We start from the raw sequence: 15,388 nt of genomic DNA, 5'->3' as shown, positions 1-15,388 counted from the left end.
TCAGTGCTTGTCTGATCATAACTGAAACTACAATAGATGTATCTTATAAGGGAGTAGTGAAGGCAGCTTCACTACTTCATTCAAAACATGTTTTTATTGGAAGTAGCACATAATTTGTATCTTGAAGTTTATTTAGGGTAAATTGAGGGAAAAGATAACCATTCCAGGTGAGAATATTAGAAATGAAGACTTGGAGGTGAACATTGAGTTGTTCCTTCATGGAACCAATCTTTGAAATCATATGCTTAACTTAGGTATTTAAAAATGAACTCCGTGTTTGTGTGACAGAGTCTTTAAGAACTGTGTAACGCAGTGTAAAATATGGTATTCATTGAATAGAAAACCTCTGAATGGTGATCTCAGTTTCCTTTCCACAAAAGTAACCCAGCAAATTATTCAAGAACTACTTTGATGTTAGTTGCCTGGTTCCCGAAACAAGACTCAAAACTCTCTCATGTTCAGTGTGATTTACTCTCTTCCTGAATACCTTTTAGAAGAAGTGCTGTTAGAATATGTCACAGGCAAGGGTAGGAAAACCAGAAAAACAGAGCTTTTGTGCCATTCAGATTCAGTCCAGACATGTTTCACATGTAGGCTAGACACCACTGGGAAATCGTGAAGTGGCTAGTGTGATTCACCATGTCAGTTGGTCCATTCTCGCAATATTAGGAAAGGACAAAATACATGCCATGTGTTATGGTTTGCCTACCTTCCATTCTCTTTTTCTGCCTCCCACTACCAATGTCTGCTTATCCGTTGACTAGAACTGAAAAGCAAATATAATAGTGTCCTAAATATGCACAACCCATTTCTTACTCTCCTAAATTTTAGCTGTAATGGCAGGAGGCATCCTGAGCTGGGAAAGGAAGAGTGGGCTAGGTATATCAAATACCTTTCTGCATCTTAGATTCTGTGGTCCTAAGTTTTGTGTCATTGACATCCAGGACTGATAAAATAATGGTAGAAATAGTAATATTATTGTACTATAATAGTAACTACCAGTAATCAGCTGCTTTAGCCTCTTCTGCCCTTTATATACACCCTACTGGTGTTCAAGTGACATAACTTCCAGGAACACTACCCACAAAATGCCCTAGTTTGAGGATAATGTACAGCATACATATCATTTGGGGTTAAAAAAAGGTATACCAGTATTAAAGCTTGTTCACTAGAAAATGAAGCTGATCCAAAGCTATCATTTTATAGATGGTGCTTTATTTAATCCCTACAACATTTCAGCTGTTATACTAGCTTTAACAAGAGGGAAGTGAAGTTTAAAGAAGTTAAATATCTTGTTCAAGTCACACTCCTTTAAGTGGTAAAGTTGGAATTTGTTTTCTTTTTGCTAATTTCAGTGTGGATCTGCTCCTAGTCTCATTAGCTAAATACAGGAAAAAAGGACAAAAGACCATTTACAAAGGCAGCAAACATATTGCAAATCACACTTGTTAAGAGAAATACATGTTCAGTAAACCTAATAGGAAAACTCCAATTCATTTTGTGATAGATAAGCTGTGTCTGTTAGTCAGACCTTCTTTGTGAATTGAGCTTCTGAAACCGCCCAATCCACTCTTTCTCCTTTCTGAATAGAAGAATGAGTAATCTGTTTCTAATACCAAGCTTTGAGTTCATTCCTCACTCCTTGCTGTTTTCTATACCAAGTAACAAGTGCCACCTGCTGGCCAGATGGTGAAGCATTGTTATTTTATTGTATCACTCTTGATTGCTCAACTGCTTAGTGGCATATTATCTGGGTATTTGTTACTCCATATTTCAGTAAGTCTAGGCAGTAATTTTAAAACCATAAATAGTAGTTATAAAATAAATTCTTCTGCATTTTAGGACTTCAAACTTTCCCCTTTCTCAGTTTTATCTCACATCTTCAGTTCTCTTCTACCTGCTACCGGTTGACAACTGTGTCATTATCATGCACACAGGTGCCTAACTCTAGGTACGTTTCACTCCGGGTTTTTTGGTACCCTTTGAAATCTATTTAATGCCCTCAGTCATTAAAGACAGATCATAAAACTCAATTCCCTGAATTAAGAATTCTTTTTATTTTCCTATTCATAAGTGATGTAATTGGGTGGTGTATTTATATACTCAATATGTTTTGCAGTATGCACTGCATTGCTTATGCATCCTCTAGATCTTTCTGGGTTAATCTATTCAGATTAATAGTAATTTCTTATAGCCAGACTAGATCTAATCTGACACTAGTTTCCTCTCTGGTGTTAGTTTCCTCCCCTCTGCATGATTCTCCTACTGAGCTCCTTCCGTGTTCACTGTGCATGTTCTCCATGCAGCTCAGAGTGCCTTTCTTCTAGAAAATTTGTCTGCTTTGGCCTTGGCTCCTCCCCAGTCCTTCTAGGTCTAAAGCTCATGCCATTCCTGTATGAAAACTTCTGTGGTTTTCTTAGTTTAAAAACATCTTCTTGGAGAAAGACAAAACTGGATGATATCACTTACATGTGGAATACAGAGAAACAAAGCCTTTGTCAGGTCACATAAGGCCAAACCAACAACAAACCCTAGAAATCTGACTGTAACTCTGAGGCTACAGGGGAGGAAAGGGATATGGTCAGAACACAGAGGGGAAGGAGCACAATGATGGGGGCAACTATGGGTGTTTAGGTTGTGGGTGTGGTTTCAGAACAACACCTCAAGGGGGAGAGCCTATTCTTCAAATCTCAAACACCATTGTAAACCAATTAATTGTATCTCTATTAAAAAAAAAATCTACTTTCCAGTTCCTTTTGTCTTTGATGTGTGTCTTTCTTAGAGTATATTTACTTTCTGCCTGGTACTGTAGTTGTGTGTCTATATGATCAGTCTCCTACATTAGACTTTAAGAAGGAAGGAACCAGATTTTTATTCATCTTTGCATTCCCAACAACACCTGGACTTTGACGTAATAGAGATGTTTACTATTGAACGAAAGATTGAAGGAATAATTTGATTTATGCCAAATTCCTCACAAATAGGTACAAAAATAAATGTTTTTTTGTTTGATTGACTTGATTGACTCTACATAGGTTAGGCTTAACACCATTTGCCTATATTATTGGAGACCAAATGTTCTTACACTTGGTCAAAATAAAGTGTTGTATTTGGATAGAAATGCAGAGATGTATCTGGATTTCATTTGTCATGTCAATTGTCTTTGCATCCAATGAATAGCCTTTATAAAATTTCATCCCTGTTGAAAAGAAACTCCAGCAATAGTATTCTGTTCTTTTGCAGTGCTCATGTGGACACAAAAAATGAAATAGTATAATCTGACAAGTCCCACATTGGTTGTTTTAGCAGTAAATGTAGAGCAAAGAAGACTGGCTAAACTTTTAGCTGTGTTTTTCAAATTGAAATGGCATAGCTGAGTATAACTTTGCAATGAAGAATGTGAATGCATTTTTCCATTTAGAATTCAATCTTTTTAATGTGTCATTATTGTGTAGGATGCTGAGAATTCAAATCTGTGTAACTACAGAGACATATGCCTTAGAAAAATATATTTATTCATCAGGAGTACTTTTCAGCCTCCTTACATAAACTGCCATGATCGAGAATTTATGATACCTAAAGTCCCTTGTTTAACAAGAGACTATTATCCTCACCGTAGTTGAAATATTTTACTTTATTACTTTTGCTACAAAGATCTCATTTCTCTATGGTGATGCATGACTATTCCAAAAGGGATTAATGCATAATATATTTACACTGGTGGGACCCCTGTTCACAGCACTGCAAATGAGATGTTAAACAAACTGCTTGTGATGGAGTAGTTTAGAAGCTCCTGGAAGGCAGGTATCACTTGTTTTTTCTTACGTACCTCCCACACCCAGACCAGGCTCAGTGTTGGGCATGGTGGATGTCTACCAGAAGCTGTTCAATGGCTTGTCTAAATTATCTTCCTCCTCATTCTTTTGTGAGAAACTGATCTCACACTACCTGACCAAAGGTCTATTTTAGTTTATTTAACAAACCAAAGAATGCCAACAGATAGAAGGACATCAGAACAGCCACAGGGCATAGTGTGGTGTGGGGAACCCAGGAGAGTTCCTGCTCTTGTTTCATGAATATCCTGTTCTTCCCTGGACTTGGGAGGTGAGGAATAGCATCCATTGTTGTCTGCTCCTGAGTTTCACAGAAGTGACCAAACACTGCTAATCTGGGCCTCAAGGAAAGTGAGTCCAGAGGGAGCCCATCCTTCCTATGAGATTGAGGGAAGGAACTTTGACAGTGGCTGCCAGTCGGCCACATCCATCCCTCTCTGTTCACCTGTTTACTTGTTCACATCTGCAGAGATGGAAAGAAAAGTAGAGGTATAGCTGTGTTACCTGAGATGATTTTTGCTGACTTGGTTTTTGATGCTAATATACCTATGTTATCTTTGCTTTACAAAAATTCAGTAAGCCCGAGACCTATATGTTCAGTCAGTTTTCTATTAGTGTGCTTATTAATCAAGGACAACCAGAGGCTGCCCAATGCTTGGATGCACCTTAGGGCCTGTTCCCCGACTCTGTTCAGAGAAAGGGACAGATATTTGACTTTCTCCCAAAGCAGGCTACTTAGAGGGCCACTCTAAGGAATCCAGTGCCTCTGAGCCTTCGCCCTCCTGAGGCCTCTCTGAACTTGAATCCTGTTTCTCATCTCGCTAGAACTCATCTCCCGTCTTCCTCAGGATCCATGTTTACATTTTGAATTCAGTATTAGGAACCGTATCTCATCACTGTTCTGATTTGAATTCGAATCCCAAATCCTGTGCTTGATTTAACCTTTCTGATTATATCATTGGTCTGAACCTGGTCCCTTCCTCTGTCCTAACTCTAAAAGGTTCCAGTAAAATGCCAGCTTAATCTCATTTGAGTTCTGATTTCCACATTGTTCTTTCCCTTCCCTCCCTGCTCCTTCAGATAGTCTTGCCTGACCAGACTCAGTCAGCTAGTGAAGGGTTCGGTGTCTCTCTGGATACATATGGCATTTGAAAAATTCCTAGTGAGTTAGCTGATGTTTGCCTATGACCCTTGCTTCACCGTGGTCAGGAATTTCCTGCCTCTATTCAGAGACTCCACAAGAAGGTCCTCTAGCCAGGATCACTAGTCATATTCCTGACATTTGAAGAAAACTAAATATTATCTAAAATGCTAACCAGGGCAGGTCTAGTTATGGGGGAGCCTAAAGTTTATGTAATTTGAGGGACCACTTATAAAAAGAAAATGCAAACTTAAAAAGTTGGGGTCAGGGCCATAGAAGAGGCTGGTGTAAAGGAGGTGTCCTGAAGCTTACTTAAGCTCTATTTCCTTACTGGCTTACTTGCCACTGTTTCTCTATAGACTGTGTCTTTTGATTGGCACAGTATCTCTTGGAGTAAAAGATAATCGCTTATTTTTCCTATTTCTAATTCCCCTCTCCTTTCCAATTTCTTCCCCAAGATTTTTTAATTATGTGTATTGTGGTGAATTATGAAATTGTCCTGAGTGATTATTCTAACTGCATACTTGTAGATGAGGAAATGTGAATATAAGGATTAAATGTGATAAATTTAATTAATTTAGATTGTGCAACTGTTAGGCATGTTTTCAGTGTGTTGACTCATTCAATCCCCATAATAATCATGTGATTTTTATGATTCCTTTATTATAGATGAGGAAACTGAGACTCAGAGAATTAATTTGCAAAGGGTAGAGTTAGAAAGTTGCAGAACTGTGGTTTTAACTGAATGGTCAGATTCTAACCCCCTCACTCTATTACTGAACTATCATGCCTCTCTGCTAAGGTCACAGAAACAAGGTAGAAAATGGACCAGATCTGAAATATGACTGATTCTTAGTTCAAAACTGTATGGATTACTCTGCTACCCTGTATTCAGTTCAGATTGATAGCCCTTCAGTAGGGGAGATATTGAGAAATTAATGGCTACTCAGTTTTCTCTGAGGAGCTCTATCTGTCTTAAGCAGACTTGGAAGGTGTAGTGATCATTTTGGCAAGCTGTACAGAAAGAAGGGTGTTAGGGACCTTTTAAAGAAGGCTGAGACAGCAGGATGTGGAAGCCAGCACTGGATCCCTGTGCCTCTGAGATTCAGTGATGCTGGATCCCTGACTTCTGTCCCTGCTCAGTTGCATATAAACAGCAGACCTCAAACCTGTTGATCCTAGGATCCATGCCCCTTCCCCAACCCCAGTAAAAAGGCTTAGAACTTGATGTTTGCCAAGATCCACATGAATTTTAGAAGTTGGAAATATTAGTTGCTCATCTTCATTTGCATGCTGTTAAGTTTTAAATATCTATATTTATTAATTTTATTCTGAATGTTAACATGAGGCTTTGGAGCAGAGCAAATTATTATTTAATTATAGCAAGTAATCATGCTGAGTCCCTTTGCCCCAATTTGTACCCCTGGAGCAATGGATGAGCTGGAGTAATGGATGAGCTGAGGCTGATCAGATGTTATTACATGTGCCAGAGTTTGTACTGCCAGCAAGGAAGTCAAGAAAAGAATGAATCCAGACATTTATATAGGAGAGATATATATTCTTTCTAAATCCTAACACCAGCCCCTTCACCCCAACCCACACACACAGACATTTTCATACACTTCTTTGCTCTTTGAGAAGAATCCTCAGTCACCTTTTGGAACATAAATAAATCTCTCCACGGAAAAGATAAGATTAGCTTCTTCAGGTTTACAACCCAAACAGTGTTTCTTTGGTCCCAGATCCCCTTCCTTCCTTAAAATGTAAATACACCCCTGCAGGCAGATAGTATTTCTGAAGTAACTGTTTAATACTCTCTCACTAGTAGTCATAAAGTAAATTCCATGAGTTGTTATTCCAGTCAAGATCCCAATTTTTAGTAAAATTTGATCAGAAAGCCCTAATAGCTTGGAAACATAAAAATATTTTCTCTACAGTCTCACAAAGCACTGAATCAAAATTAGAAGGGCTGTGAATCTGTGAACATGGGACCATCTGTGTGAGAACCTCACATTTGTTGAAATGCAGGCTGCTGAGCTCTACAGCCAACTGACTGCACAAGAGTCTCTGGACTGAAGCCTTGGAATCTGCATTTGTACCCAGCTCCCCAAGTGATTCTTACCCACCAAGACATTCTCTCCATTATTTCTGGGTTAAGAATATTTCAGTTTTTCTGCTGCAATAGATACTTTATACAGCTTTTGCTGATTCAGTCTGCAATTTTCAGGACTTTTCAAACATGTAAAGAAATGTTGCAGTCTTGCCAGGAGAGTACATAACTATCATATAAAAATAAATACTGATATTAGCAAGCTTCCTAGGGTTGCAGTAATTCTATAAAATCTGAAAAGGTGATGATAAAAAATACATACTTTAAAATTGTAAGCCAACTCTGAAACCAGTGCTGAAAATTTTCATCTGTTAGTAGAAATGTATCTATTTGTGGAAATATCTGTCTTTAACTTAGGAAGGAAAACTTTTGGAGATGCTGGTACTATCTTTTATTAAGTATACTTAGTTTCATTAGTACACTTAAAAATTTACCAATTTATTTTGGTTCACTAGTTGCATGTATATCACTGTATCTACAGAATATGTTTCAATAGATAAAATGGAGATATCCTACTTTTTGTCTTAATGCTTTAGAAAATTTTTCTTCTAATCTTATATTTTAGTGTTTTGCTTCCTTGATTCTTCTCTTTATTTTTTAAGAACAGTTCTAGGCTCAGTGCAAAATTGTGAGGGAGACTTCCCCTATCCATCCTGCCCCCCCCACCACCACATATGTTTAGTCTTCCCCGTTGTCAGCACCCACCACCAGAATAGTACATTTGTTATGGCTGATGAACCTGCAATGATACATCATCATCATCCGAAGCCCGTATTTATTTTAGGGCTCACACTTAGTGTTGTATATTCTATGAGTTTGAAGAAATATAAAATGACATGTATCCTCTGTTACAGTATCATAAATAATATTTTCACTGCCCTAAAAATCTTACATTCTCTGTTCATCTCTCATGCCTCAACCCCTGGCAACCATAATATTTTTATTGTTTTCATAGTTTTCCTTTTCCAGAATTGTCATATAGTTGAAATCATACAGTATATGAGTTTTTCAGATTGACTTCTCTCACTTAGGAGTATGCGTTTAAAATTCCTCCATGTGTTTTCATAGCTTGATAGCTTATTTCTTTTTGGTGCTGAATAATATTTCTCTGTGTGATTCTACGATAGCTTATTTATTTGTTCACCAGTTGAAGGACATGTTGGTTGCTTCCGAGTTTTGGCAGTTGTAAATAAGTTGCCATAAATATCCATATGCAAGTGTTTTGTTTTTTTTCTTTAAAATTATTTAAAACTAAGTCAACTTACCATGTTGGAAATACAACCAGGTTTTTTCTCCCCTTTAAAATTATTTTGGTAACATTTAAAATGTACATATATAAACATGTATTAGTTCTTTTGGGTAAATACCAAAGAGAGAAATTATTGGATCACATGTTAAGAGGATGTTTAGCTTTATAAGAAATTGCCAAATTGTTTTCCAAAGGAGTGGTACCATTTTTCATTTTTACAAGCAAAGAATGAAAATCCTTTCTCATTCTCATTGCTCCACATTATTGCCAGCAACTGTTATTGTCAATATTCCAGATTTTGATCATCCTAATATATGTGTAGTGTTATATTATTGTTGTTTTATTTACATTTCTCTGGTGACATATGATACACCTTTTTATAAGCTTATATGCATCTGTATATCTTCTCTGGTGATGTGTCTATTGAGGCCCATTTTTAAATCAGATTGCTTGTTTTGTTTTCTTACTGCTAAGTTTCAAGAATTCTTTGTATATTTTAGATAACAGTCTTTTTTTCATTCATTTCCTTTGGAAATATTTTCTCCCAGTTTGTGACTTGTCTTCCATTATTTTGATCCATTGGTTGTTATAATGCAGTAACCGCTGCTCTCCTCAGCAAGATTCAGAAAGGAAGCCAGGTGGATTGAGGGATCAATGAAAAGTAAATGGGAGCCATAAGTAATAAGATATTTGAGAAATTTTGTACTGAAGGGGCTGAGAAAGATAGGGTCATAGCTCCCGGGTTAGGTAGAATAAAGGTAAATTTGTAATAGTTGGGAGAGATTTGGTAATGTTTCTGAGCCAAGAGGAGTTGTCAGTGAACTTGAAGCAACTGCACAGTGCAGATGAGGCCTCACAGATGTAGAAAATGATGGTGGGACCTCAGGATGACTAGGGTCCAGGTAGGGAGTCTGAGGTGGAGTAAGAAGAGGGACATTTTTTCCTCAGATCATGGAAGAGAAGTTAAAGTTGTACATAACACACTACCTAGTAACTTAATTTTGTTTCCTGTTTCTCTAAAGAAGAGGCAGAGCTATTGACTGAAAGTGAAAAAGCAGACTTTACAGAGGGCATGATGAGGATTTGGAGCAGGGTTTATGAGGAGGGCAGACAGAAGCTAATTAAAAACGAGTAAAAAGATATTGAAAAGATGAGAACTGTGCACTTTTTAATGGTGTGGATTCAGCAGTTAGGCAAATTTTTTATCAGAGAGGGAAAATAACCAATGATCTGATTAATCCAAGACTGGAGATTATTAAGATGGGTGTTACAGAGCTAGCTGAAGTGATGAACTATTTGTTAAGGCAGAATCAGAAATGGAAGAGAGATCAAGAGGGGATAATAATAAATTTTTGAGAGAAAAGAGAGGAACCTGAACTGTATATACTGTGAACTATGAACTGCACTGGCAATAACTCTTAAGGAAATTAGAACTGTAAATCATAAGGAAGTAAAGGATTTCAGAATTGTAAGTTGACTTAGCTTGAACAGAGTGGAGTTAGAAGGTGAAGGCAACTATGTGATAAAGTTAAAGAGAAAGCTGAGCAGGACTCAGATGGGTAAGAGAAAGGGACTCAACATTTTAAGGATGTGTGCATTTATTGAAAATATGCTGAACTTATTCAATGGCTGTAGTAAAACTTTCTGGGTAGAGAGCCAGGGGGTGGGATGGTGCTCAATACAACTATCTGTGAATACTTCTTCCCTCATCTCTTTTTTTTTTCCAGTTACTAGTACATTTTGCCTTCATCCTATTACTGAAGGTGATGTCAGTGTTTGTGTTGGCTTCTGTCTTGCCTTAAAATGATTCAGTTGACCATTATTATTATTACTTTTCTATTCAAAATGTAGTTAAGACATTTTTGCTGTGTTTTCTATAAAGTATGATGTTCTTTTGCAGAAACACTACTCTGAAATTAATATAAAAGAAGAAAATGTATGGAATTTATAGAAATTTTTATTTGCTCATTACTCTAGTTCAAAAATAATTACAATAATACTATATAACAAAAAGTAATTATTTTTAAGCTTGTATCAAAAAAATGATACAAACCCAAGGAACTGACTGTGTCCTACATTGTTTCTAGGCTAGGTTCAATCCATTTTGCTATATCAAGAAGAAGACTCACCTCAAGGTGACATAGGCCCTGAAAAAAAGTATACACTGGCATTTAATATAAAGCATCAGAGAAGGTGTGATAATATTTGACAGATATTAGGAAAATAGACACTTTATGAATGCAGAGTCAACTTGTGGTGTGTTTCAGCTGTGGAAGAGAAGAGCCATCTGCTCTGGGAGCACCTGTTTATCCTGTCAATCATCAGCATTTTATTGAGTATATAGTGCTAAACATTGTGCAAGTTACTGTAGATAAAAATGAAGCATGGGCGTTCATAATCTATTGAGACAGACACAAAGGTTAACACCTAACTAAGCCAGTGTGATACATACCATGAGAAAGGTAGGGAGAAGTGTTACAGGAGACTTTTGGTGTAAATATGACTGTATAAAATTAGCATCTGCCCATTCTCTTTCTGAAAGTTTTCTTTAAAAAAAAAAAAAGATTTATTTATTATGCACACAAGAGCTAGGAGAAAGACCAGAGATGTGGGGGTGAGAGGATTCACCAGAGACAGAGTGGGGAACAGAACAGACAGACTGACTGAAATACACTGCTGAGGGGGGAGCAGCGAGCGAGTCAGGAGAGGTCAGCTGTGCCATGTGGGTTGCTCCCTGGCTGGCCAGGGATCGAACTCGTGCTGCAGAGGCAGTGGACAGCTTCACAGGCTGCATTCCCAACCCATGCGCCACCAGGGAGGCCCCTGAAAGTTTTCTAAGAACAATATGGAAAATAGGAAGCAAAAATTCAAACACAAATTCAGTCAAACTAGAAAATGTGTATCAAAATATTGCTTAGGGCTGCTCAGAGCTATCAAGATAATGTAGGAATTCCATCAGGAAGGAAGGGGAGAGAAGTAGATGAGAGGTCCCAACACATGGAAGAATCAGCACAGCTACAGGACTGCTGAAGGGCTCATTTAGAGATGAAAAGCTGTAGCCTTTGTCTACAGTACCCAGAGGGCATCAGGAGCCCCCTGGACCTCCTTTGGTAGTAGATGTGGGTGCTTTAAAAGGGCTCAAAAAAGCTGCATGTGTGGAAACAGTGTTTGTAGCCATGAGAAGAAAATTAGTCTTGTGAGAAAAAGAAACCTTGCCTAGAATCTTGTCCTCCACCCACCCTTCCTATAGAAAACTCTGGCAGAAAGCTATTTTTGGAAAGCCTAATTCTTGAAATGATGTGTTTAAGAAATGAACTATTGATAGAAGTAGTTAAATGAGATAACATATCAAAAAATCATTAAAATATGAACAAGGTACCCATATGAATATATGGCATGTAAATAAGATGTTTTAAATGATAAAAATGAAACAACTGCATTTGTTTCTTATGAAAGCACTCAGCAAGTCAGAAACAGAAGTTCCTCAGTGTGAAAAAGAGCATCTACAAAAATATTACAGCTAAAATCACTCTTATTAGTAAAAGACTAAATTCTCTTTCCCTAAGATCATGGGTTAGGCAGGCAGGTTTGCTGTCTGCACTCCTACTCAGTATTTATATAGGAGATTCTAGATAGTGCAAGGAAAGTAGAAAAAGAAATAACAGGCAGTCAGACTGCAGTGAAAGTGGTAAACCTGTTCATTTTCAGATGTGATAGTCTTTGTAGAAAATCAGATGGAACCTTTAAAAATTTTACTAGCAATAGTAACATGAGCTTGTTTAGCAAGGTTGCAGGGAACATTCAGTGCTTCAACAAACCATTGATTTCTCTTGTACTGTGCATCATTACTAATCAGAACATAGTTATGGTTCATCTAAAATGAAAAGACCCATTATTATCAGTGAGATGCTGTTGTGGTCATTGTTTTTTTACTTATGTTTATCTTATTTTTTTTCCATAAAAGCCTCAGTTTATACCAGCAAGTAGGATCACTGAATTCACCACCACCTTCCAAACTTCAGCATCTAAGGTGAGTAATTAAAATAGAATTGAGTCACTTCTATCATGTTTTCACTGTGAAGGAAATGACTTATCAGGTGCCAAATGTCTTGTTTTTTGAGGTTTGGGAAGTGAAACACTAATAGATACTTTTAAACTGCCATCAATTTTGTTCTTATTAGAGCCATACTTTATTAGGGAAAACTCAGAAAATCAAATATAAATAAGAAAATTTAAATCACCCCTTGTCTACTGTCTGGAGGTGATGACAATTTAAAATAGTTTAGTGTATTTCTCTCCAGTGTAATCCAAGATGTAGTCCATAGAAAAAGGCACACACACGGAGAGATTGATCAGTTTGTGTGTGTATATATGTTTACCTACAAATATGTTGTATATGTAATGTCTGTGGGGTTTTTTGTTTGTTTGCGGAATGTCCAATTCCTCAAATTATCTCTTACTATCTAAACTTTAAAATTCAAAGGGAATATTTTTGCACTTTTAGAGTTTTTCAGTTGGATCAGTCACACACAAAAAGATGGGGAAGACTATAATTTTGGTTTTTTGACTACTGTATAATTTGGTTATTATCAACCATCCTATAGGTAGGTCACTGAGGTATATGCACAAGGGAGACCAAGTCAAGAAAATCTCTTGTGGAGGAGTCAGGCAGCATAGTATATTCTCAATTTGGGGTCTTCTGTGTCCTCAAAATAAGATTTCTTAACTCAGTTGAGCTCTGCTAAATCAAATTCTAAATGAACCTTTAAAACACCATACATTTGCCAAAAATCTCTTTTTTAAGCTTCTGACTTTTAATGATTTTATTAATAGTAAGTATTACTTAATGTCACAAAGTTATGAAAGAAATGTGATTATGAATAAGCTTACCACCAGAAAATAAAAACATGTTTTTTTTTTTTTTTTATTTAAGGAAAACATGAAAACTCAGAAAATCAGACCTTTGGATAATGACTTGAAGCCTGAGTCTTTTGTATCCCATGAGCCCTCGGTAAGCCACGGAGGCTGGAAAAGAAGCACAAAAGGGACAGACTCTGATAGAGAGTATATCTCAGAGACTAATAGGATGAAGAAGTCTGTGCAGAAGAAAGTGAAACTTCAGCAGCAGAGATATCCAGCAGCCCTGCCAGAAAATGTCAGACACACCGAGGGCGCCCAGGTGTTGTTTTTTTTCTTATTCATAAAATTTATCATCATTCACTTGTTCCAGAAATAGCCTTCACGAAAGGTTTTACTTCATTTTTTCACATTTTTAAAGCACTCTAATTATAGCATACACAATGTAATCTGAGTTTCCTGGACAAGATTCTAATTTCTATTATTCTTCTGTATTCTCTCTCTTGGAGGAAAAGTCAGTTTGCTAATATCAGCACGTAGGCACAGTGTGTGGGGAACTGAAGCCACTGAAGGGCCTCCAGAGGGCACATGTGTTGGAATAGAATTTTCCATATGTATTTAAGAGAGAGGTATTCATATAGGATAGACCTGTAATGTTGAAGATTTTGTATTCAGCACTTTAAATCGAAAATTCTCAGCCAGATTCTACATATTTTGGCTACCCCCTGAGATCAAGGTTCTGCGAAAATGATAAGCCATGTTTTCATGTATTTGTTATTGTTAATAAAACTTAGTATTGAGACTGATTTTTACAAAAATTCCACTCCAGAATTTCCAAATTTCCAAATGAGTTTGTTTCTTTTAGAAGAACCTCTATACATTCATTGTTACAATGTTGCTCTTATATAATTCCTCTTTGAGAAGTTACTTTCAGATTTAGTCTATAACAAAAACCATATCTGTCCTTGAGTGGGCATTTACACTGTGGCAGACTCTGCTAAATGGTTACAGATGCTATCTCAACTACCTTTTTAATCTTTGTTAGGCTAAAATTTATTGCCCAGAATATCTTTCTTGTTCATCAAATTTGGCTTCTAATGTTTTATTACTGGTTCCTAAAATTAAAGCCACCCTTTTGGGCCTCCCCGGTGGCACAGCAGGTTGAGCGCTGCTCTGTGAAGCTGTCTGCAGCTGGTTCGATTCCCATCCGGCCAGGAAGATTCCCACATGGCATGGCAGACCTCTCCTTCTTCACCCGCTGCTCCCCTCAGTAGTGTATTTCATCAGTCTGCCTGTTCTGCTCCCTGCTCTGTCTCTGGTGAATTTTCTCACCCTCCTGCGCCTCTGGCTTGTACCCCAGTGCTCATATAAATAAATAAATGTTTAAAAAAAAACACTCTTTAATGGTGGATATGGTCCACATGGAAAAATATTCAAATAAATTGCCATATTCTCTGAAAGCAGTGAACTAATTTGATCAGCAAATATCTCCTGATTATCCTGCCCTTTGTAAGATGTTATGTTAAGCATTATGGGAGACAGGATAGTTTAGATATTGTTATTTCAAAAGGAATTATTCTGAATAATAGTTTCATTACAGAAATATCTTGCCCATCCTTTTGTAATATCTTTGGCAAATGGTGTTTAGACTTCCCTTGAAAATCTTCAATAATGAAGATTTGTTACCTCCTAAGGCAGTCTTTTCTCATTCCATTTTTTGCTAGCATATTCCCTTAAAATATTTGAAATCTAGTTCTCTATGTGAAGTTTTGGCCCTAAATTTTTCTTTGAGACTGTAGAAGTCAAGGTGAGTCTGTCTAATCTTCAAAATTTTACTTTGAATTGTGTATCATCTTTGAATGTATAAGCTCTTATGCTCGGCAGATATTCAATGCTTGCTATATCCAAAATATGTCCTATCTCTGTAATCCTGATTTCTACTTATTTATTAAAATTTGAAGATTTGGGATTTGTTGGCCTATTTTGAGTAGATTGCGTGGCCCAAAACACAAGTGATTGTGAAGCTGAAGTGTGTCCAGATTTAGAATAATGCATTTTAGATTTTCAATATAGAGATTCACTTATATTCAGGAGTATGTTTTAAAAGTCAGCTATTATATGATGTTTAGTATGCCAGCCATCTTACAGGAAATTCAACTGTGAGCAAAACCACATATGGTCGCTGCTGCCCTTGAACA

General features: G+C 37.0%; 1 protein-coding gene across 1 annotated transcript in view; it reads left to right on the top strand.

The window, feature by feature from the left end:
* The window catches only part of MORC1 (MORC family CW-type zinc finger 1), a gene marked incomplete at both ends in the record, with an annotated part of 136,048 nt that overhangs the window by 84,044 nt on the left and 36,616 nt on the right, over nucleotides 1-15,388 (top strand). Inside the window, 2 exons of the mRNA XM_084232652.1 lie at nucleotides 12,298-12,363; nucleotides 13,267-13,512. Of these exons, the coding sequence (XP_084088778.1) occupies nucleotides 12,298-12,363; nucleotides 13,267-13,512 (312 nt within the window). The remainder of the gene's footprint in view (nucleotides 1-12,297; nucleotides 12,364-13,266; nucleotides 13,513-15,388) is intronic.

The sequence above is a fragment of the Talpa europaea genome, assembly GCF_964194135.1.
Source record: "Talpa europaea genome assembly, chromosome: 4".
Classification (NCBI taxonomy): Eukaryota; Metazoa; Chordata; class Mammalia; order Eulipotyphla; family Talpidae; genus Talpa; species Talpa europaea.
The sequence above is the reverse complement of the archived record's forward strand: the minus strand, read 5'-3'. Positions and strand labels throughout refer to the sequence as shown.